This window comes from Neodiprion virginianus, chromosome 3 (assembly GCF_021901495.1).
Source record: "Neodiprion virginianus isolate iyNeoVirg1 chromosome 3, iyNeoVirg1.1, whole genome shotgun sequence".
Classification (NCBI taxonomy): domain Eukaryota; kingdom Metazoa; phylum Arthropoda; class Insecta; order Hymenoptera; family Diprionidae; genus Neodiprion; species Neodiprion virginianus.
In genome coordinates, this window is record NC_060879.1 from 4409057 (window position 1) to 4433796 (window position 24740).

The following is a 24740-nucleotide window of genomic DNA, read 5'->3' on the forward strand; positions in this document are numbered from 1 at the left end:
CGTATCAGCTAATTGTGGTTGGACAGAAGGACTAGAAAAACAGTTGATAGACGGAAATCTAATAAGCATGGAATCCTTTCAAAACCAGAGTCCAGAAATATCCGACGTAATTAAAACTCGGTTGAAAAACAACAAATACATATTTACCCTCGTAGTGAAACCACGTCAATCAGACCCGGGCAGACTTGACGACATTTTCTACACGTTAGTTAACTTGAGGATTATCTTGTCCGGACTAGACATTCGGTCCATATCATTCCCCATGTCAGGACCAGGAGTTGATGATATTCTACGATCTATCTTTAAAAAACTCATTTATCACATTTTTGCGGATTCAGACATTCGAGTAACACTTTGTAGAAATACTACAATTATACCAGACGAACGACTACGCGAAGACATGATCAAAGAGTAACACGAGTCACTGATCGGAGGACACCAAGGCGTTACAAAAATTTTCAATAAAATAAGAGAAAAATATTTTTGGCCAAATATGAAAAAGCAAATTCAAAATATCATCAGATCTTGCGGCAGTTGCCAGAGGAAAAAACTAGTCAGGATCAAAACAAAATTACCCATGGCAATCACTGACACGCCCGCAGAGGCCTTTGACAAAATGGCATTAGATATTGTTGAACCTCTACCCCTTACTAAATCGAACAACAAATATCTCTTGACGATACAATGCAATTTGACAAAATTCTTGGACGCCATCCCTTTACCTGATGCCACCGCCAAAACTATAGGCGCAGCATTCGCAAAAGAATACATTACACGTTACGGTGCTCCTCGAGCAATACTTACAGACCAAGGACAGAATTTTATGAGCACAGTCATCAAACAACCTTGTAAACTCTTCAAAATTAAACAACTACGAACAACCGCCTATAGACCGCAATCAAACGGCTCATTAGAAAGAAGTCACCTCGTAATTACCGAATACATCAAACATTACACCAACGAAGGTAAAGACTGGGATGAATTCATACGTTTCGCCATTTTCTGCTATAATACAGCAAAACACGACAGTACACATTATTCACCTCACCAGCTGATCTTCGGCTCGGAAGCTAAACTACCGACAGATGCGATACTAAGCAACACATCCACGCATACATACGATACATTCCTCCTCGATCTAATAGCGAATCTCACAGACATCCGTAAACGCGCCGCGTTGAACCTGAAACAAGCTAAACAGAAAAGTAAAGAACACTACGACAGAACGATTAACCCACAACGATTTGAAGTAGGACAAACTGTCTACCTATTGAACGAAACAAGGTCAAAATTCCAAGATCATTATAAAGGCCCGTATGTAATCAAACGAATAATAGATGACGTTAACGCCGAAATATACCTCACGCTAAACAAAACTAAAATAGTTCATCTCAATAAACTGAAAATCGCACATACATAGTAAAATCCCACATTAACCCCTTCAATAGCTACTACAATACAACCGACAATAGCATGCTACCAAGATCTGCTGTTGCGCTGTCAAACAGACATAAATAAAATAAATACTTGTGTACACTACTGCACTAAAATAATTGTAGTGACGATCTTATACCCTTAGTTTAAAATTAGCCCAAAATATATCTACACTCATAACCGATATCATTGTACAAATAGGTCAAACTCTGTATCTCGATATATCAAGAAACAAAAAAATATAGTATTACTTAGTACCCAGCTAATCAAAAAGAAAAAAAATCATTGTTGTTTAGGCTTAAGTGTACTAACCCGCTTCCATGCGCATTAACCCTAGGCGCCTAGCTTTAAACAACATTATGTAACGATAGTATTATAACTATATGCCTTACGCTCATACGTAATCCATAATATTAACCATACACTACCTATAATAAGAAAAATTGTAAAACTAATTTTAAGTATGTGCTGTTCATGTTTCACATTTCCACCTTCTTGCTTCCCATATTCGGGACCATACCTACCGCTATGCTCCCTCTGACGGGGGGGGTGTTACGTCCAACATACCACTTCTCTCTATTTTTCCTACTCGCTAACTCTCCCACAGTTCTTACATTAATCTCATGGTCTCTGTCCTGTCCTCTTATCTCTACGTAGTCTCACGCTATTCACTATCACGCTTACTCGTCAAATTCCATTCCCTACTCCTAGCATTGTCACACCTTTTCTGCACCCGTACGTTTCACGTCTCGAGGAACACTTCTATTCTAACTCTCAACAACGTCACGTCTGAACTTCTTACATAGCTTCATACAGCACACTTCGTTTTTACCGTCATCTGAACTTCCTCGAAATAAATATATTAGTAATATCTCAAACAAACCCTACGTTATTCGATCCTCATCCTGATTTCCGGTTGTCCTGGAACTTAAAAGCGAAGCCAACCAGTTTACTCTTACCGCTCAGGAGTAACTCTAATCACGGACGTAACAATTTTGTGAAAAAAATTATGTAGAAAGAACTGTGTTATGGGGACAAAAAAATTTTTTGTATCTAGTCAAGGTTAAACTATATTTGTTGTGTGGGCGGAGATTAGAGGTTTTTAAATATTACTCAAATGTTCAACATCTTGTCTAAGATTAACGGAATTGGTGTGACCTACAATGTTGCACATTTCTAGTAATAGTCTTTTATAATAATTGTGCTCTTCACAAAGGATGTTTGTATTGTCGTAATTAAAAGTATGTTTTTTATCGATACTATGTTTTGTTAGAGCCGTGTGACGTTCTTCAATCTCATCTACGTTGCGTCGATGTTCCCTGATTCTAGTGTTAAGGTGGCGGCCAGTTTGACCTATATAAACTTGGTTGCAATCATTGCAAGGTATTTTATAGACAACGTTGGATCGTTTGCCAATGGGGATCTTATCTTTTCCCGTATCAAAAACTAATTGTAAATCTTTTGAATTTTTTCCAACAAACTTGACATTATGTTTGGCAAATAGGCGGTTCAGTGACTCAAAGAGACCGGATACATTATGGGATGGGGATATATGTAGTAGCGGGTCTATTGTTATCGTCTGCGGGGGCAGAGTCAATATTATTGTCAGGTAAGTTGTTGATGTAGGTGCGTCTCTTATTTATATGTTTACGTAATAGGCCATGAGGATAATCATTCCATCTTAGTATATCGTATATGAGCGACAGGTTTTTTTCCTGGAACTCTGTACTAGAACGTTTGATGGCTCGGTCAACTAGGTTAACGATGATGCCTATTTTGTAGGAAATTGGATGGTGAGAATTAAAATTCAGATATCTTTGAGACCAGGTTTTTTTGTGGAACCAATCTGTTTTGATATTATTGTTGTTGTGTATCAGCAATACGTCTAAGAAATTGATGGCGTTATTTTCCTCTGCTTCGATAGTAAATTGTAATCGTGGATGATATCGGTTAAAAGTATTAAGAGTGTGATCTATTTTTTCTTTAGAAACAGCAGTAAGAATATCATCAACGTATCGAAAATAGAACGGTAAATCAAAATCAAGATCGTTAATGCAAGACGTTTCCAAGTCTTCCATGACAAGGTCTGACAAGATTGGGGAGAGAGGAGATCCCATGGGCAACCCGAATTGTTGCGCATACGTATCGTTGTTAAATTTGAATATTACAGAATCAGAACATATTTTTAAAGCTTTATCTAGTTCAATAAGGGGAATTGGGATCTTATTTTCAAGAGGAGCCCAACGGTTGTTTACTGCGCGCAATGCGAGATCTGTCGGAACGTTGGTAAAGAGTGATATTACTTCTAACGATATTAAAGTATAGTTGTCTGGGATAATCAATGTTTTTATTGTGTCAACTAAGGAAAAGCTGTCTTTAACTCTAGAGGTGGGAGGTGTGATATTAGTGGTGAGCCATGAATTAATTTTCTTGGCTAAGGCATCATAGGTCGGGCTATTGACAAATGAGACGATAATTCTTAATGGGACTTCCTCTTTGTGAATTTTAGGTAGCCCATATGCGCGTGGAGGGACACTGTTGTAAGTAGAAATGCTTCTATGTAGGTTTTTGTTTATTAGTTTGGAGGTAAACCAATTGAACGTGAGTTTATTCACCCTAGTTTGTAGGGAGTCACACAGATCATATTTAGCAATTCTGTACGTGTTGGTGTCAGAAAGCTGCTGCCTCATTTTGTTGTTATAAGAGTCTCTATGCATAGCAACCGACGTATTGCCTTTGTCAGCTTTTAAAGACATAATGTTAGGGTTGTTTTTTTTTAAAAGTCATGGTGTCACAAATTTTTTTGTCAGTGACTGAATTATTGATGTTGTTTCTGGGGTACTTTGGGAAAACAAGAACTCGGTTAGTGAAATCGGATCTAACTTGATTTCTTGACTCGGTAGGAAAACTCGTAATTTTTTCTTCAAAATTGGAAACGAGGTTGAAGACCGGCAGATCGCGATTGTTGTATGGACGTCCGAATTTGTGACAAAGTTGTACTATTTCAGTAACATTTTCAGGAATAGGAGTGTCAGTTAGATTTATTAACCAATTATTTTTTCCAATTGAATACGAATCTTTGTGTTTGTTAGAAGATTTTTTTTTGAGCAAGTGAATTGGTGAATTTATTGATATTACGATTTTTGATAGCAATGAATTTATTGTTTAGCATCCGATGTTGGGATTCAAAGAATTTATTTCCTGAAGTACTCCCTAGTTTGAGGTTGATTTGTTCTCCTAGGTTAATCAATATCTTTTCAGAGTTGATAATATGTGTATGGACATCATTGATTTCTAAATTCAGTAGCGATATTTGAAAATAAGTTGTAAGTTGTTTAGCTTTGGTTTTTGTTCTTGACAGTTAAATAAATGAATCGTTCTGAGGAGGGCCCATATCCGGGTCGAAACGTTGACTAAAAATACGTTTACCTAATTGACCGATCAGCAAGATTCTATAATGGAAATACAAAGGGTCTTATAGTAAATCTGAGAATGTGAATATTGGTGTTCCGCAAGGAACTATACTGGGTTCACTATTATTCTTAATGTACATTAATGACATTTTTAGAGTTGTAGACAAAAAATACTTATCATCATACGCAGACGACACTGCTGTTCGGTGTTCAGGAGACAAATGGGACGAAGTGCAAAAGGACACGAATAACATGTTAAAGATAGTCAGCAACTGGTTAAATAATAACCAGTTGACACTAAATGTTGATAAAACTGTTTGTCTAACTTTTTCCTGTTATAGTGATCCTACTCCAAAGACTATAATTAGTATAAATAATAAAACAATTAAGGCAGTAAATAGCTGTAAGTATCTTGGTATTTACATTGACAGATGTTTGAAGTGGGATATACATATACAGGAGTTGATTAAAAAAGTCAGATACTTCTGATTTCTCGTGTATAAATTAGATTATTTCATGGATAAAAATGTTCTGAGAATTCTCTACCATACACTTTTCGAAAGTACAATTAACTATGGTATCATAGCGCGGGGTGGAGCATATAGTAATCCAATTAAGCCACTTTTCAGCTTACAAAAAAGAATATTAAAGAAAATAAGAGTAGATGATCAAATAATACTGAACGTCAAACAACATTTCGTCTTGAGTAGTTTAACAAAATACTTTAATTTTTGTAAGCAAAAATACAATAACTACGACGGAAGATCCGGACATAAGTTAATACAATGACCCAAAGTCACTAAAACTAAGTTCTGCAGCAGTCCTTTACATGCTGCAATTAAATTTTTCAATCTGTTACCAAACGAAATAAAGAATTTACCCATATTGACCAAGTCGATTACATATAAATTGAAAAAATGGTTAATCGGCCACACTGAGCATCTATCAACGCTTTAGTAGAATATATCCGTCTTTCACTTTATTTGTAATATTTAATACTCGAATCATTTAAAAATCTTATGAAACATGAACTAATGGCACTTCCATGCTTTTCGCTCAATTACATGTACAAACTGTATGATTTTTCTTAATTTTAAAATTGAATCTAAAATTGTTGAACTGGCATTGTTAGATTATATACCTTTTCACTCTTCCCGAGCCTATGCGCAGGAAACTTTAGGTTACCTCTATAGGACTATAAATGTACTTATGTATATTACTTCTGTATATTATGTATATTTATATTTTCTTGGGAATAAATAAATAAATAAATAAATTTCGTGAAAAACTTCAAGTTAATTGGTATCTCTAGATTCATATCTCTAATGTTATCGGTAAATCGTCGTAAATATATTTTAGACATCGCTCTTTGAAAGTCAGTTTTAATTTTCATATGATATTTGCCCTCGTTGAACCGCACGACTTGGGCCAAGGCATTATCACAATTTCAGCTTATACATATTTGTCAACTATCGAATGTCAATCGTACCGACCAAAATTCCCAAAATTCACACACTAACATTTTTCGCTGGCAGCTATATTTTTATTTATTGATTGATTTTCTTCAATTCATACTATTTTTACTCGCACCGTCAAAATCACCGTAGCTTTTACGTTGACGAAAGAATTCGAAAACGGTTAGCGCTGGGAAAATTTTCTGTGATCATTACTCGGCCGGTAGATGAGCCTGTCTTTGAGAACGCGTGTTGCGCGATATAAGACAAAAAGAACTCCGTTAGGGTAACCAATTTTATCAATCAGTCATAGGTCAACGGCTTTTAGCATCAAGCATTACTTTTCGATAATTACCGCAGGAATCGTGAGAGATAGAAAAAATGAAACTTTTAACAGTGAACAAACAAGGAAAACAAAACGAGGAAAATATCTTGATCGGTAGAATCTAGAGAACACGCACGCGACAGAACGAATTTGATATCATGCTCGTTGTTAAAATTACAGCTGAATTGACTCAACATTTGACTCAATTGTCGACTGTCTACACAAGGAAGGAACTTTTTAAACATATCGTGTCACTATTTGCACGCTCTTGTTTACAAGAATTTGAAAACCTATTTTTAACGGTTAGGGAAAATCCTATGGAGGATTACGACAGGAATTATTCTTGTACAAGTTTTTAATTTACTTAAAAATGGTCAAAATTCTAGGAATTTTTTTATAATAGTCTTCGCTACCCGATAACAATGATCAAAACCTTACAAAAATTGTATAATTTCCTTGAAAATCACCGAAACCCGGTGGAATATGAATTTATTTGAACAGTCTAGAATCGCATGCACATACAGTGTTTATGGATATCAAATCGCAAGTGGGAATTATCAATGTTTCGTGGTTTGTTTTTATTTTTTTCTCTTCACGAAGTGACGTGAAGTGCAGGAAATTTCTGTGACGTAAATTGGATGTAAAAATAAGGAATAAATTACCAACTATCTGCAGATTTGTGCTCTAAAAAGATTGCCCGTTTATCGTCAAGGTATGACCCCTGTCCCCTTGAGCGATGAAGTTTTTTCCCGTATGTGAGAAATTCCAAGAATAATCGTCCTCGCAGAGATAAGGAGCTGATAACTCGTACTTATATCAGAGCCACGGACGAGCGAACGTCTCAATATCCGAGGGATTTTGTCGTGGTACGATGTACAAATCTGCAGTGATTCTCGTTGCGCTGATTGGAACGGCATGCGCATTTCCACCCGCCGACATCCTGCGAAAATCGGTAGCCGAGGATAACGTCGATGAAAAGGCCCCGAAAATCCCGTCGCAAGGATCGGAAGTCGAAAATCAGAGGGAAGATGATGGCGTCCGAGAGTCCGACAAGAAATCGACCTCCGAATATCGTCTTTTTACCGCTACTATGACGATTCCGGAATTCACGACGGTGACAGCAATACGATCCGATCAAAGTGCCGAGGTAAGACGGAATCTCGAATCAGAGTTGACAGCGTTTAGGATTCAAGTTTGCGGATTATTTTTTAAGCAAAATTCCGAATCGTCGTGCTTTTAAAGAGTCCGAAACTCGATAGTTTGAATTTCAAAATGGTCGAGACGGTCGCGAATTATCAAGATAATAACTTGAAGATGGAATAATCTTCAACGATTACGGAAAAATTCGAGAATACTCCCAAAAATGAAAAATCTTCAGCATTTCGACCGTTCTAGAACTCGAACGTTTGCAATTTCTATTCAACCAAAAAGATAATCAATTCCAATTTGTATCCGCATGCACTGAACAAGAACTGAACCATGGTTTAGGAAAAATGTAATCATTTCGTTCGCATGATGCAAGAGCTACGACAATTTTCAAACAATTAACGGAAGCATCACGTTTAAAACGTGGAAAAATTTCTTTCATTTTATCAATCTTGGAAAAAGAAAATGACAATTCAAATCGCGAGATTGTTCTATACGATAAATATTTTTCTGGTGTAGTCGACGTTAAGTTAGGAAAATAGATAATTGGACCAGAGCAATTTTATTCTTGAAACATTGTTTTTTATACTCTAAAAAAATAATGCATCTTCTCCGATAATTATTAAAATCCAGATCCGAATATTTGTTTTAAATTTCCGATCCGATATTTCGACGAAAGTTTGAAACGAAATATGGAACCCCACAATAAGAGTATGGCGAATGTGAGATCAATACGCCTCGACAAGTAGATTCCACCACAATTGATAGAATTCATTATTTCGTTATTCAATGATAAAGGTTTTGCTACAGACATTTTTTCTCTCAGTTTAGACGTTCGTTTAGTGTCGGCGCGTTTTTATTTTCATTAAAATAACGTTGAAAATGAATGAGAAACTTTATAAAAGTTGCTGAATTTTTTGAAAACAGGAGAATGAAGAGCCAAAAACGTCATGCGCCGAGGGTGACGCGTCCTGCGATTCTGGTGATGAAAATAGACCACGTCAGAAAAGAACTATCGAATTGTTCCCGTTGTTACACTATTTATATCTGAACAACTACAGATATGTTCAATATAACACTCCAATTTATATCTTGAATCTCAACAATAGACTGGTATCATATCAGCAAAATCTCATATACTAATAACGGCGAGTTCCACCCCTCCTGGCAAAAGTCACGTAGAGACCAACAATGATCCCTAGTATAAGTTTCAAAATTGTTTCTTATAACTGGTACCAAGAACTGAGATAGGAGACTGCTGAATTAGCATCAGTAGCGCTCAGACTGGAAATATCCCTCTTTTTAAGTTAAAACTATAATCAATAACTAGGATAAACCACTACCTTCAGAACCACCAAATTAAAATAGATTACTTATTGGAATGTATGAATGAATGTGTGAACATTGCATGCAAATATCTTTTGTTCATATTTTCAATGTGTCACCGACGAGATTGAGAGTCGTCGGAACACCGTCGAAGAGCGAGAAGTAACGCTGACCATGTGGATTTGGGCACCGGGAGGTCGCCCTCGCACCTCATTGGCTAATTACCGTTGTAACTTATTACAACTGCAGCTCCTTGGATCCTCGGACCCAAGAAGCCGCGTCTTTCGTCCGTCAAGTCGCGAAGTGCGTGGACGTAAACCCGGATTAGCCCTCTCGAGCAATAGTAGCGTTCGAAAAATCTTAGTTGTGACCGGCCTAAAGTCTCGCGCTAATTCGTCAAATTTGAGCATTCAGTTATTCTGTTAGCTGCAAGAGACTCACTTTCTTCTGCGTTTTCATCTTTTCTGTGCTTTACTAAATCTCATCATTTCGCGAATAGACATTTTTATGCCATTCCATTTTCCATAATTAAATTGAGTTCGGCCCTGATTCAATCGAATCATGGAATCTTAAGTAATAATAATAATAATTACACTATCGTTTTTAATAAACAAATCGTTGAAATCAATTTTAACATACGTCAAAATCAGAAAACAGACACTTTCAAACTTTCGATAACAAGATATCATTCCAAATCTAAAAAGACTAAGTGACCGACGTTCAGCATCGTTCGATTGATCAACTCTTCGAAACTTGAGGTGAGGCCCCTGGTCCAGAATTCTACCGACGCAGACCGACACGATCCGACGGCTCTCAATCTCGTCTACCGATTCACCTAAAGCTAAGACAATCCGAGTGTTAATCTTCGAAATTGAGCGAATTCTTGTTTCACCTTTTTAATCAAAATCTACTTCAGTAATTTTCGTTAGAATTAGTGGGTAGCTTCACTGCCCCCGATTAAATCGTACTTACTGTTTCCAAGAATTAACGAATAAGACTCAACAATAGTATATATAATTGATTTAAGATAATCTAAAAAGAGAGATACAATGCAATAATCACGACCAGCTAGTCGACCATCGTTCAGAGTAGATGTTCCTGGTACCAAATAATAATATCCTTTAGAATAGAACAACACACGATTTTTATAAAATTGAACACTTTGTGAATTATTACTTTCGGCTCATATATCATTATCACCATTGATTGTTTACCAGATATTTCAATCACCAAATCGAAACAGAATATACTTCAACTTTTACCAGTTAAATCATATTAAACATTTATTTTGAACGACCTTCTTCCTATTTTTATTATTGTAAAATTGCCTCATTAATTTAAACAAGCCTCACAGACCTGTACAGAACTATAGCAACACGATCCTACAATTTACCGGCTTATCGAAAGGTAGGTCTTCTCTTAGTTTTAATTTTTATTAATTGTCGTTACGTGGGAGCTTGATCATTCAATTAATCATCAACTACCACCGCTCAGTACACCCTCACCCCCACGTAACAATAATATGCCGAATTTCAAAGGATTTAATATACCCGATTTGAGTGGTTTCGATTTCACAAATATTCCGTGTAGCGACAAAGAGAAAAAAGAGCAAGAATACAAGGCGCTGCAGGAAAAACATGATGCAGAGGTCGAGGTCTTGACGGAAAAATTTGATGGCTTGAAAAAAGAGTTAGAACAACAATCCAGAAAATCCAATGAGACGCTAAATGAAGTAAAGAAAAGCTGCGAGCAGACATTAAAGGATAACCAAGGGAGAGAAGAACGGCAACGTGAGACGCAGCAGGAGGCACATAATACAGAAGTCAAGATCTTGAAGGAAAAATTAGTCGATTTGAGAGAAGAGTTAGATCAGCGATCCGGGAATTTTCCAACAACGGTAGATTAAGGAAAGAAAATCTGTGAGACGCTGCAGACCGAACATGCCGCTGAAATTGAATCATTGAAAGAAATGTTGATGAAGGAAAAGCGAGTTTCAATCGGCTTGGAGGAAAAATTGATTACGCAAACCACTGAATGTGATCAGAATCTGGAGACAGAGAAGGAGCGCTGGGACAACAGACTAACCGAACAAACGGAACGGTCGAAGAAAGAACTCGCAGAAATGACAGAACTACACGAGGATTGCGTTTCCGGTAAGGAGCTGGACGACAGGCTAATAAAGACGCAACAATCATTGATACAGACTTTACTGACTGCATTCCACAATTGCTTATCAGATACAGTATAAATGTATGCACGTATTATATAAATTTTTGAAAATTTCAAATTCACGAGTAAATTAACGACGAGATGAATCCGAAAATAAAATTTTTCCATCGCGTATGAAGATGATAGAAACGACAGAAAAATCGTACAGGCTGATCAATTTTACAGTACCTTGTATCACGCGAGATTTTCGAATATTTGCAGTATGGAAAAACTGAAAAAAAAAAAATACACAATACGTTATTTACGCATATTTAAAGCATATAGACGACATACCGTCAATATAAATTATAATATTGTAATTCTCAACTGAAATTGAAACTTGTATTTTCAATCTTAGCATAAATGTACCGTAAACTTACATATTTTTCTCTGAGTTTTTTCTCGTTGTTTAATTTTCTATCGGAACCTATTAGAAAATTTGAAAAATTGTTTCAATTTCGTGAAAAATTTGAGGTTAATTGGTATCTCTAGATTCATATCTGTAATGTTATCGGTAAATCGTCATAAATATATTTTAGACATCGCTCTTTGAAAGTCAGTTTTAATTATCATATGATATTTGCTCTCGTTGAACCGCACGACTTGGGCCAAGGCATTATCACAATTTCAGCTTATACATATTTGTCAACTATCGCATGTCAATCGTACCGACCAAAATTCCCAAAATTCACACACTAACATTTTTCGCTGGCAGCTATATTTTTATTTACTGATTGATTTTCTTCAATTCATACTATTTTTACTCGCACCGTCAAAATCACCGTAGTTTTTACGTTGACGAAAGAATTCAAAAACGGTTAGCGCTGGGAAAATTTTCTGTGATCAGTACTCGGCCGGTAGATGAGCCTGTCTTTGAGAACGCGTGTTGCGCGATATAAGACAAAAAGAACTCCGTTAGGGTAACCAATTTTATCAATCAGTCATAGGTCAACGGCTTTCAGCATCAAGCATTACTTTTCGATAATTACCGCAGGAATCGTAAGAGATAGAAAAAATGAAACTTTTATCAGTGAACAAACAAGGAAAACAAAACGAGGAAAATATCTTGATCGGTAGAATCTAGAGAACACGCACGCGACACAACGAATTTGATATCATGCTCGTTGTTAGGATTACAGCTGAATTGACTCAACATTTGACTGTCTACACAAGGAAGGAACTTTTTAAGGGATCGTCTCAGTGTGAAATTTTCAAAAAATTGTTTTTTTTTTTTTTGCATCATCGTATAGTATACACTGTTCTAAACATTCTCTCAAATTTTCAAATCGAAATTCAAATTATTACGGTCGCTACAGCGTTTCTTGTAGAAAGGGAACGGGTTTTCTACCTGCGCGAGTACTGAGGTGCTTAGGTTCTATAACCTTGCAGAATAAACTGTCCAAGCATTTCAGTTCGTTTTTGACATCCACCACGGATAGACGTACGAGAGAAACCCCCAAGAAAAAAATCAAGACCTGGCATCGCCGATTGATCGTAAGTAAACGATTTATATAAACTTTTCCAACTTCAATCTTTAAACGCGTTTTTCTCAGAATGGTGTTTTGCAAAACGGTTTCCACTCTCAAAGGAAGAGTTTCAAAGATATCTGATTCCAATTTCGGAAGAACATTTTAAACGTCATTCTTCATCGCGCTATGGAAGCTTTGTTTTTTTTTTTGAAAACTTCCTATTTTTTTTTACGAAAAACTGTCGAGAAAAAGGGCCACATTCGACAATTTTTGTTCAAACCGCCGCCATTTTGTCAAATTTGAAAAAAAAAAACCCTCCATAGCGCGATAGCGACTTTCCTACAGATCAATAATCTTTTTGAAACTTTTTTTTCAGATCAAAATTGCGGCCGTCATCGTGGAAACCGTGCAGCACCTTTTTTTTTCACGTGAAATTACAACAATTTATACAACAATGATGCACTCAATAAATAAACTTTGAAAAAATCATTTTGTATTCTTCATAAACGTATTTATTTATGAAAAAAAGAACCGGACCGATTAGTTTATTTGAACATTAAAAAAAAAATTCGCGAAAATCAGTGATTTTTCGGAGGGTCACAATGAGACGATCCCTTAAACGTATCATGTCACTATTTGCACGCTCTTGTTTACAAGAATTTGAAAACCTATTTTCAACGGTTAGGGAAAATCCTATGGAGGATTACGACATGAATTATTCTTGTACAAGTTTTTAGTTCACTTAAAAATGGTCGAAATTCTAGGCATTTTTTTATAATAGTGTTCGCTACCCGATAACAATGATCGAAACCTTACAAAAATTGTATAAATTCCTTGAAAATCACCGAAACTCGGTGGAATATGAATTTATTTGAACAGCCTAGAATCGCATATACAAACAGTGTTTATGGATATCAAATCGCAAGTGGGAATTACCAATGTTTCGTGTTTTGTTTTTTTTTTTTTCTCTTCACGAAGTTACGTAAAGTGCAGCAAATTTCTGCGAGGTGAATTGGATGTAAAAATAAGGAATAACTTACCAACTATCTGCAGATTTGCGCTCTAAAAAGATTGCCCGTTTATCGTTAAAGTATGACCCCTGTCCCCTTGAGCGATGAAGTTTTTTCCCGTATGTTAGAAATTCCAAGAATAATCGTCGTCGCAGGGATAAGGAGCTGATAACTCGTATTTATACTAGAGCGAACGAGCGAACGTCTCAATATCCGAGGGATTTTGTCGTGGTACGATGTACAAATCTGCAGTGATTCTCGTTGCGCTGATTGGAACGGCATGCGCATTTCCACCCGCCGACATCCTGCGAAAATCGGTAGCCGAGGATAACGTCGATGAAAAGGCTCCGGAAATCCGGTCGCAAGTATCGGAGGTCGAAAATCAGAGGGAAGATGATGGCGTCCGGGAGTCCGACAAGGAATCGACCTCCGCATATCGTCTTTTTACCGCTACTATGACGATTCCGGAATTCATGACGGTGACAGCAATACGATCCGATCAAAGTGCCGAGGTAAGACCAAATCTCGAATCAGAGTTGACAGCGTTTAGGATTCAAATTTGCGGATTATTTTTCAAGCAAAATTCCGAATCGTCGTGCTTTTGAAGAGTCCGAAAATCGATAGTTTGAATTTCAAAATGGTCGAGACGGTCGCGAATTATCAATTATCAAGTGTAGTCGACGTTAAGTTAGGAAAATACATAATTGGACCAGAGAAATTTTATTCTTGAAACGTTATTTTTTTATACTCTGAAAAAATAATGCATCTTCTCTGATAATTATTAAAATCCAGATCCGAATATTTGTTACTACGGTGTCTGAAGCATTTCCACAATAATCGCTCGTTTCAAATTTCCGATCCGATATTTCGACGAAAGTTTGAAACGAAATATGGAACCCCACAATAAGAGTATGGCGAATGTGAGATCAATACGCCTCGATAAGTAGATTCCACCACAATTGATAGAATTCATTATTTCGTTATTCAATGATAAAGGTTTTGCTACAAACATTTTTTCTCTCAGTTCAGACGTTCGTTTAGTGTCGGCGCGTTTTTATTTTCATTAATATAACGTTGAAAATGAATGAGAAACTTTATAAAAGTTGCTAAATTTTTTGGAAACAGGAGAATGAAGAGCCAAAAACGTCATGCGCCGAGGGTGACGCGTCCTGCGATTCTCTTGATGAAAATACAACACGTCAGAAAAGAACTATCGGATGGTTCCGGCCGTTTCCGAAACCACCATTGCCGCGGCCCGGGATGAGATTTCCAGGCGTGCATATTCCGCCGATTTTCAGACCAATTAATAAACCCAATAAAAATTGTATCGGTCCGGGACATATTCCGGCTTGCGACGTTCCTGGTCCCTGCAACATTCGAATGAATAAAAAGCTTCAAAAAGAGGTTCAGGCGTTGACGAAAAAATTGCAGGAGAAAGAGAAAACAGAGCAAGAATACAAGGCGCTGCAGGAGGCACATAATACAGAAGTCAAGATCTTGAAGAAAAAATTAGTCGATTTGAGAGAAGAGTTAGATCAGCGATCCAGGAATTTCACAACAACGGTAGAGGAAGGAAAGAAAAGCTGCGAGAAGACATTGAAAGAAAACAAGGAAAGAGAAGACCGGGAACGTGAGACGCTGCAGGAGGCACATAATACAGAAGTCAAGATCTTGAAGAAAAAATTAGTCGATTTGAGAGAAGAGTTAGATCAGCGATCCGGGAATTTCACAACAACGGTAGAGGAAGGAAAGAAAAGCTGCGAGAAGACATTGAAAGAAAACAAGGAAAGAGAAAACCGGGAACGTGAGACGCTGCAGGAGGCACATAATACAGAAGTCAAGATCTTGAAGAAAAAATTAGTCGATTTGAGAGAAGAGTTAGATCAGCGATCCAGGAATTTCACAACAACGGTAGAGGAAGGAAAGAAAAGCTGCGAGAAGACATTGAAAGAAAACAAGGAAAGAGAAGACCGGGAACGTGAGACGCTGCAGGAGGCACATAATACAGAAGTCAAGATCTTGAAGAAAAAATTAGTCGATTTGAGAGAAGAGTTAGATCAGCGATCCGGGAATTTCACAACAACGGTAGAGGAAGGAAAGAAAAGCTGCGAGAAGACATTGAAAGAAAACAAGGAAAGAGAAAACCGGGAACGTGAGACGCTGCAGGAGGCACATAATACAGAAGTCAAGATCTTGAAGAAAAAATTAGTCGATTTGAGAGAAGAGTTAGATCAGCGATCCGGGAATTTCACAACAACGGTAGAGGAAGGAAAGAAAAGCTGCGAGAAGACATTGAAAGAAAACAAGGAAAGAGAAGACCGGGAACGTGAGACGCTGCAGGAGGCACATAATACAGAAGTCAAGATCTTGAAGAAAAAATTAGTCGATTTGAGAGAAGAGTTAGATCAGCGATCCGGGAATTTCACAACAACGGTAGAGGAAGGAAAGAAAAGCTGCGAGAAGACATTGAAAGAAAACAAGGAAAGAGAAAACCGGGAACGTGAGACGCTGCAGGAGGCACATAATACAGAAGTCAAGATCTTGAAGAAAAAATTAGTCGATTTGAGAGAAGAGTTAGATCAGCGATCCGGGAATTTCACAACAACGGTAGAGGAAGGAAAGAAAAGCTGCGAGAAGACATTGAAAGAAAACAAGGAAAGAGAAGACCGGGAACGTGAGACGCTGCAGGAGGCACATAATACAGAAGTCAAGATCTTGAAGAAAAAATTAGTCGATTTGAGAGAAGAGTTAGATCAGCGATCCGGGAATTTCACAACAACGGTAGAGGAAGGAAAGAAAAGCTGCGAGAAGACATTGAAAGAAAACAAGGAAAGAGAAAACCGGGAACGTGAGACGCTGCAGGAGGCACATAATACAGAAGTCAAGATCTTGAAGAAAAAATTAGTCGATTTGAGAGAAGAGTTAGATCAGCGATCCGGGAATTTCACAACAACGGTAGAGGAAGGAAAGAAAAGCTGCGAGAAGACATTGAAAGAAAACAAGGAAAGAGAAGACCGGGAACGTGAGACGCTGCAGACCGAACATGCCGCTGAAATTGAATCAATGGAGGAAATGTTGATGAAGGAAAAGCAAGTTTCAATCGGCTTGAATGAAAAATTGACTATGAAAGACGCTGAATGTGGTCAGAATCTGAAGGCACAGAAGGAGCGCTGGGACAACAGACTAATCGAACAAACGGAACGGTGGAAGAAAGAACTCGCAGAAATGACAGAACTACACGAGATTTGCGTTGCCGATAAGAAGAAGAAGGACAAGCAAATAGAGGATTTACAATCATTCGGAAGTAAAATTAGCATCCCTATTATACAATAGAAATACGCGTATCAAACCCTTCGAGACGTGAAATGATTTCCTGAATATCACTAATCGGTCCTTACTTTCATTTCTTGTCAAATATCTGGGAAATTACTTACTGTCTAATATAAATTTTGTAATATTATAACGTAGACAGTTTTTGCCAACTCGTCGATGTCCGGTATTGACATTATGTTGATACTGCGTGGAAGAGAAGAAAATAAATAAACAAAATTTCTCCAATTCTACTAATGCCCTCAGTTCACAATCCCACGGCACAAACACCACTGCACAAGTTTCACTGGGTAATTTTAGATCTACTCCAACTGTTTGAGCGTATCACACGTAAGATAACACGATCAAACTGCGCGCGACGTTCGACCGCGTTCGCTGGCCGCTCGTCATGCGTTAATGACGTCATGCTTGCTTCAGATATCCCCCCCCCCCCCCCCCCCCGAACAGCCATCCCCAGCGTTTGGACTGCGCATGCGCGAATTGTGTACGCCAGATTGCCATTCTTCGCACTCTCAGGCGTAAAATTGAATCTCAAACTTCACAATCCAAACGACAAGCAAACATTTTGCATTTTTCAGCTACTAACAAACGTTTTGGACTGTCTAAGATACATTCATACATGAACGTGGTAACTTAGAAATAGATGTTTCAATTGGAAGGTAATTCTGTGCCTCGATTTAATTCGGTCGGACCATCGCACCTGTGCTAAACCGACAATCGGTACGTTAGTCACCCAGTCATTCGGGCAATGAGCTGTGAGGCTGCCGGAAATTTTTTTTTTTTGTGTGCCGCCAGCAGGTAAGAACCGAATTTACGAGATTATCGACAGCCGTAAAGTATAAATATAAACCACAGATATGAGATTTTTTTTTCAATTAGGTACCCGTTCTGTTGGGAGTAAAAACTTGAGACCGTGTCATAAAAAAGAATTGAAACATTTTTGTTTTGTAAAATAATACTTTCCCACATTGGTGCAATTAGCACTTCTGAACTGTTCTAAGTTATGAAAAATGGTTAAAAAAAAAATTACACGAGGATCATTAAACACCGACCAAATAAAGTGTTTCATCTCTCTTCTTTGTCTCATCAACCTTTTCAAAATAGGATTCATGAATCACGATAAGAATTCCTTCGAGCCATTACTCTTTCATTCATTTTTTGTTTCCACCTTTTTTTGTCTTCGTTCTTTCGCTGCATCTCAACAAGCAATAAACTGAAAATTATATCTCCGAATCCCAATTCGTTAGATGCGTGATGTATGAATAATATTTATAATTTAGGTATGAAGGTACACGTAATACGTTTAACGGAAAGCGGTTACATAGAAACAGTCGGATGCAGCTTTATTCGAGAAGGTGATCGTCTCTGGGGAAATATTCGAAGGAAAAAGAGCCGCCCAAGCATTTTGCCATTTGTGGATTCCGCGGCTCTTCAGCTCGCCGGACAGAGTTTACCGTACTTTGCTAATTAGGACGAAAACTTTTATCATTATACGGTATGCGCTATGGTCTATGAGGCGAACGTTTTTCCGCGTCAGAGATGCGGAGTGAAAGCAAAAGCAAAAGAAAAAAGAAAACGAAATGAGAGGTAAAAAAAAAAAAAAAACACCTAGGAAAAACAAGGTATTAAAAAAGAAGAAAAAAGTTTTACCTAATTCCATTTTACGACAGTTGCACGAATCTACATCTAGGTGTAATTTACGCTTGAGACTTTGGACGCGTTCTGATGTGTGTATATATATATATATATATATACAATATACATACAGTGCGTTCTATGGCAATTCGATCATCACGGATTTATAACACGACTGTTCCATTCCCCATCTTTTTTTAATTTATTTATTTTTATTTTTTATTATTGTCTGTCAGACATCGTGAGCAAAACGAATCGGACTTTGAGGCATGAAACTATTTTTCCAGTCTCAAGAAAAATAAACAGAAAAAAAAAAAACGAAATCATGAAACCTTTTCCCAATTCCGTCGATTCAGTAAGTATCTGTAAGCAAAAATACAATAACTACGACGGTAGATCCAGACATAAGTTAAAACAAGGACCCAAAGTCACTGAAACTAAGTTCTGCAGCAGTCCTTTACATACTGCAATTAAATTTTTCAATCTGTTACCAAACGAAATAAAGAATTTACCTATATTGAACAAGTCGATTACACTTAAATTGAAAAAATGGTTAATCGGCCACACTGAGCATCTATCAACGCTTTAGTAGAATATATCCGTCTTTCACTTTATTTGTAAAATTTAATACTCGAATTATTTAAAAATCTTATGAAACATGAACTAATGGCACTTCCATGCTTTTCGCTCAATTACATGTACAAACTGTATAATTTTTCTCAATTTTGAAATTAAATTTAAAATTGTTGAACTGGCATTGTTAGATTATATGCCTTTTCACTCTTCCCGAGCCTATGCGCAGGAAACTTTAGGTTACCTCTATAGGACTATAAATGTACTTATGTATATTACTTCTGTATATTATGTATATTTATATTTTCTTGGAAATAAATGAATAAATGAATGAATTTCGTGAAAAACTTCAAGTTAATTGGTACCTCTAGATTCATATCTGTAATGTTATCGGTAAATCGTCATAAATATATTTTAGACATCGCTCTTTGAAAGTCAGTTTTAAATTTCATATGATATTTGCCCTCGTTGAACCGTACGACCTGGGCCAAGGCATTATCACGATTTCAGCTTATACATATTTGTCAACTATCGAATGTCAATCGTACGGACCAAAATTCCCAAAATTCACACACTAACATTTTTCGCTGGCAGCTATATTTTTATTTATTGATTGATTTTCTTCAATTTGTACTATTTTTACTCGCACCGTCAAAATCACCGTAGCTTTTACGTTGACGAAAGAATTCAAAAACGGTTAGCGCTGGGAAAATTTTCTGTGATCAGTACTCGGCCGGTAGATGAGCCTGTCTTTGAGAACGCGTGCTGCGCGATATAAGACAAAAAGAACTCCGTTAGGGTAACCAATGTTATCAATCAGTCATCGGTCAACGGCTTTCAGCATCAAGCATTACTTTTCGATAATTACCGCAGGAACCGTAAGAGATAGAAAAAATAAAACTTTTCAGTGAACAAACAAGGAAAACAAAACGAGGAAAATATCTTGATCGGTAGAATCTAGAGAACACGCACGCGACAGAACGAATTTGATATCATGCTCGTTGTTAAAATTACAGCTGAATTGACTCAACATTTGACTCAATTGTCGACTGTCTACACAAGGAAGGAACTTTTCAAACATATCATGTCACTATTTGCACGCTCTTGTTTACAAGAATTTGAAAACCTATTTTTAACGGTTGGGGAAAATCCTATGGAGGATTACGACAGGAATTATTCTTGTACAAGTTTTTAGTTTACTTAAAAATGGTCAAAATTCTAGGAATTTTTTTATAATAGTCTACGCTGCCCGATAACAATGATCAAAACCTTACAAAAATTGTATAAATTCCTTGAAAATCACCGAAACCCGGTGGAATATGAATTTATTTGAACAGCCTAGAATCGCATATACAAACAGTGTTTATGGATATCAAATCGCAAGTGGAAATTACCAATGTTTCGTGATTTGTTTTTATTTTTTTCTCTTCACGGAGTTACGTGAAGTGCAGGAAATTTCTGCGACGTAAATTGGATGTAAAAATAAGGAATAAATTACCAACTGTCTGCAGATTTGCGCTCTAAAAAGATTGCCCGTTTATCGTCAAGGTATGACCCCTGTCCCCTTGAGCGATGAAGTTTTTTCCCGTATGAGAGAAATTCCAAGAATAATCGTCCTCGCAGAGATAAGGAGCTGATAACTCGTACTTATATCAGAGCCACGGAACGAACGAACATCTCAATATCCGAGGGATTTTGTCGTGGTACGATGTACAAATCTGCAGTGATTCTCGTTGCGCTGATTGGAACGGCATGCGCATTTCCACCCGCCGACATCCTGCGAAAATCGGTAGCCGAGGATAACGTCGATGAAAAGGCTCCGGAAATCCCGTCGCAAGGATCGGAAGTCGAAAATCAGAAGGAAGATGATGGCGTCCGAGAGTCCGACAAGAAATCGACCTCCGAATATCGTCTTTTTACCGCTACTATGAAGATTCCGGAATTCACGACGGTGACAGCAATACGATCCGATCAAAGTGCCGAGGTAAGACGGAATCTCGAATCAGAGTTGACAGCGTTTAGGATTCAAATTTGCGGATTATTTTTTAAGCAAAATTCTGAATCGTCGTGCTTTTGAAGAGTCCGAAAATCGATAGTTTGAATTTCAAAATGGTCGAGACGATCGCGAATTATCAAGGTTTCGAATATGCGGTTCAAATCGCCGATAATAACTTGAATATGGAATAATCTTCAACGATTACGGAAAAATTCGAGAATACTCCCAAAAATGAAAAATCTTCAGCATTTCGACCGTTCTAGAACTCGAACGTTTGCAATTTCTATTCAACCAAAAAGATAATCAATGCCAATTTTTATCCGCATGCACTGAACAAGAACTGAACTACAGTTTAGGAAAAATGTAATTATTTCGTTCGCATGATGCAAAAGCTACGACAATTTTCAAACAATTAACGGAAGCATGACGTTTAAAACGTGGAAAAATTTCTTTCATATTATCAATCTTGGAAAACGGAAATGACAATTATAAATCGCGAGATTGTTCTATACGATAAATATTTTTCTGGTGTAGTCGACGTTAAGTTAGGAAAATACATAATTGGACCAGAGAAATTTTATTCTTGAAACGTTATTTTTTATACTCTGAAAAAATAATGCATCTTCTCTGATAATTATTAAAATCCAGATCCGAATATTTGTTACTACGGTGTCTGAAGCATTTCCACAATAATCGCTCGTTTCAAATTTCCGATCCGATATTTCGACGAAAGTTTGAAACGAAATATGGAACCCCACAATAAGAGTATGGCGAATGTGAGATCAATACGCCTCGATAAGTAGATTCCACCACAATTGATAGAATTCATTATTTCGTTAGTCAATGATAAAGGTTTTGCTACAAACATTTTTTCACTCAGTTTAGACGTTCGTTTAGTGTCGGCGCGTTTTTATTTTCATTAAAATAACGTTAAAAATAAATCAGAAACTTTATAAAAGTTGCTAAATTTTTTGAAAACAGGAGAATGAAGAGCCAAAAACATCATGCGCCGAGGGGGACGCGTCCTGCGATTCTCTTGATGAAAATACACCACGTCAAAAAAGAACTATCGAAATGTTCCCGTGGGATCCGATACCAAATTTTTCGATGAACAACGTGGGATTTCCAGACTTGCATATTTCGCCGAATTTCGTAGGAATTGATATACCCGATTTAAATGGTTTCGATTTGGGACATATTTCGGCTAGCGACGTTCCTGGTCTCCACAACATTCAAACGCCAAACGGTTTTTTTAATGGGAATGGGCTGGTCGGAATAAAGATTGATAGAGGGCAAGCTACCAATGGACTGCCGGGTTCATGCTCCTGTCGCGGTGAAGTCGGTAAAACAAACGACGAAGCACTAGAAAAGCTTCAAAATGAGGTTCAGGCGTTGACGAAAAAATTGCAGGAGGCGGAGAAAAACCTTGCGCTCAAGGACCTTGCAATCAAGGAGAACGAAGAGAAACATGATGCAGAGGTCAAGGTCTTCACGGAAAAATTAGATGGCTTGAAAGAAGAGTTAGAACAACAATCCAGAAAATCCGATGAGACGCTAAATGAAGTAAAGAAAAGCTGCGAGCAGACATTAAAGGATAACCAAGGGAGAGAAGAACGGGAGCGCGAGACGCTGCAGAAGGCACATGATACAGAAGTCAAGATCTTGGAGGAAAAATTAGTCGATTTGAGAGAAGAGTTAGATCAGCGATCCAGGAATTTCACAACAACGGTAGAGGAAGGAAAGAAAATCTGTGAGAAGACATTGAAAGAAAACAAGGAAAGAGAAGACCGGGAACGTGAGACGCTGCAGACCGAACATGCCGCTGAAATTGAATCATTGAAGGAAAAGTTGATGAAGGAAAAGCAAGTTTCAATCGGCTTGGAGGAAAAAATGATTACGCAAACCACCGAATGTGTTCAGAATCTGAAGGCACAGAAGGAGCGCTGGGACAACAGACTAACCGAACAAACGGAACAGTCGAAGAAAGAACTCGCAAAAATTACAGAACTATACGAGACTTGCGTTGCCGATAAGGAGAAGAAGGACAAGCAAATAAAGGAACTACAATCATTTGGACGTAAAATTAGCATCCCTGAGATACAATAGAAATACGCGTATCAAACCCTTCGAGACGTGAAATGATTTCCTGAATATCACTAATCGGTCGTTACTTTCATTTCTTGTCAAATATCCGAGAAATAACTTACTGTGTAATATAAATTTTGTAATATTATAACGTAGACAGTTTTTGCCAACTCGTCGATGTCCGGTATTGACATTATGTTTATACTGCGTGGAAGAGAAGAAAATAAATAAAAAAAATTTCTCCAATTCTACTAATGTCCTCAGGTCACAATCCCACTGCACAAGTTTCACTGGGTAATTTTAGATCTACTCCAACTGTCTGAGCGTATCACACGTGAGATAACACGATCAAACTGCGCGCGACGTTCGACCGCGTTCGCTGGCCGCTCGTCATGCGTTAATGACGTCATGCTTGCTTCAGATATCCCCCCCCCCCCCGCCCCCGAACAGCCAACCCCCGCGTTTGGACTGCGCATGCGCGAATTGTGTACGTCAGATTGCCATTCTTCGCACTCTCAGGCGTAAAATTGAATCTCAAACTTCACAATCCAAACGACAAGCAAACATTTTGCATTTTTCAGCTACTAACAAACGTTTTGGACTGTCTAAGATACATCCATACATGAACGTGGTAACTTAGAAATACATGTTTCAATTTGAAGGTAATTCTGTGCCTTGATTTCGGTCTGACCATAGCACCTGTGCTAAACCGACAATCGGTACGTTAGTCACCCAGTCATTCGGGCAATGAGCTGTGAGGCTGCCGAAAATTTTTTTTTTGTGTGCCACCAGCAGGTAAGAACCGAATTTACGAGATTATCGACAGCCGTAAAGTATAAATATAAACCACAAATATGAGATTTTTTTTTCAATCAGGTACCCATTCTGTTGGGAGTAAAAAACTTGAGACCGTGTCATAAAAAAGAATTGAAACATTTGTGTTTTGTAAAATAATACTTTCCCACATTGGTGGAATTAGCACTTCTAAACTGTTCTAGATTACGAAAAATGGTTAAAAAAAAATTACACGAGGATCATTAAATACCGACCAAATAAAGTGTTTCATCTCTCTTCTTTGTCTTATCAACCTTTTCAAAATAGGATTCATGAATCACGATAAGAATTCCTTCGAGCCATTACTCTTTCATTCATTTTTTGTTTCCAGCTTTTTTTGTCCTTGTTCTTTCGCTGCATGTCAATAAGCAATAAACTGAAAATTATATCTCCGAATCCCAATTCGTTAGATGCGTGATGTATGAATAATATTTATAATTTAGGTATGGAGGTACACGTAATACGTTTAACGGAAAGCGGTTACATAGAAACAGTCGGATGC

General features: G+C 37.5%; 1 protein-coding gene across 1 annotated transcript; it reads left to right on the forward strand.

The window, feature by feature from the left end:
• The first annotated feature begins 10618 nt into the window (after positions 1-10618).
• On the forward strand, positions 10619-23644 carry LOC124300660 (trichohyalin-like). The gene is made up of 3 exons (XM_046754960.1): positions 10619-10905; positions 15259-16772; positions 22906-23644. Exons 1-3 carry the CDS (start codon positions 10621-10623, stop codon positions 23423-23425), a joined length of 2319 nt encoding a protein of 772 aa, XP_046610916.1. The 5' UTR covers positions 10619-10620; the 3' UTR covers positions 23426-23644.
• Positions 23645-24740: the final 1096 nt, after the last annotated feature.

Coding starts and splice junctions, on each gene's coding strand:
- LOC124300660 (XM_046754960.1), top strand. CDS start 10,621: ATGCCGAATTTCAAAGGATTTAATATACCCGATTTGAGTGGTTTCGAT. Junction 10,906..15,258: donor AACGTGAGACGCAGCAGGAG/GCACATAATACA, acceptor GCGCTGCAGGAG/GCACATAATACAGAAGTCAA. Junction 16,773..22,905: donor AAGAAAAGCTGCGAGAAGAC/ATTGAAAGAAAA, acceptor CTGCGAGCAGAC/ATTAAAGGATAACCAAGGGA.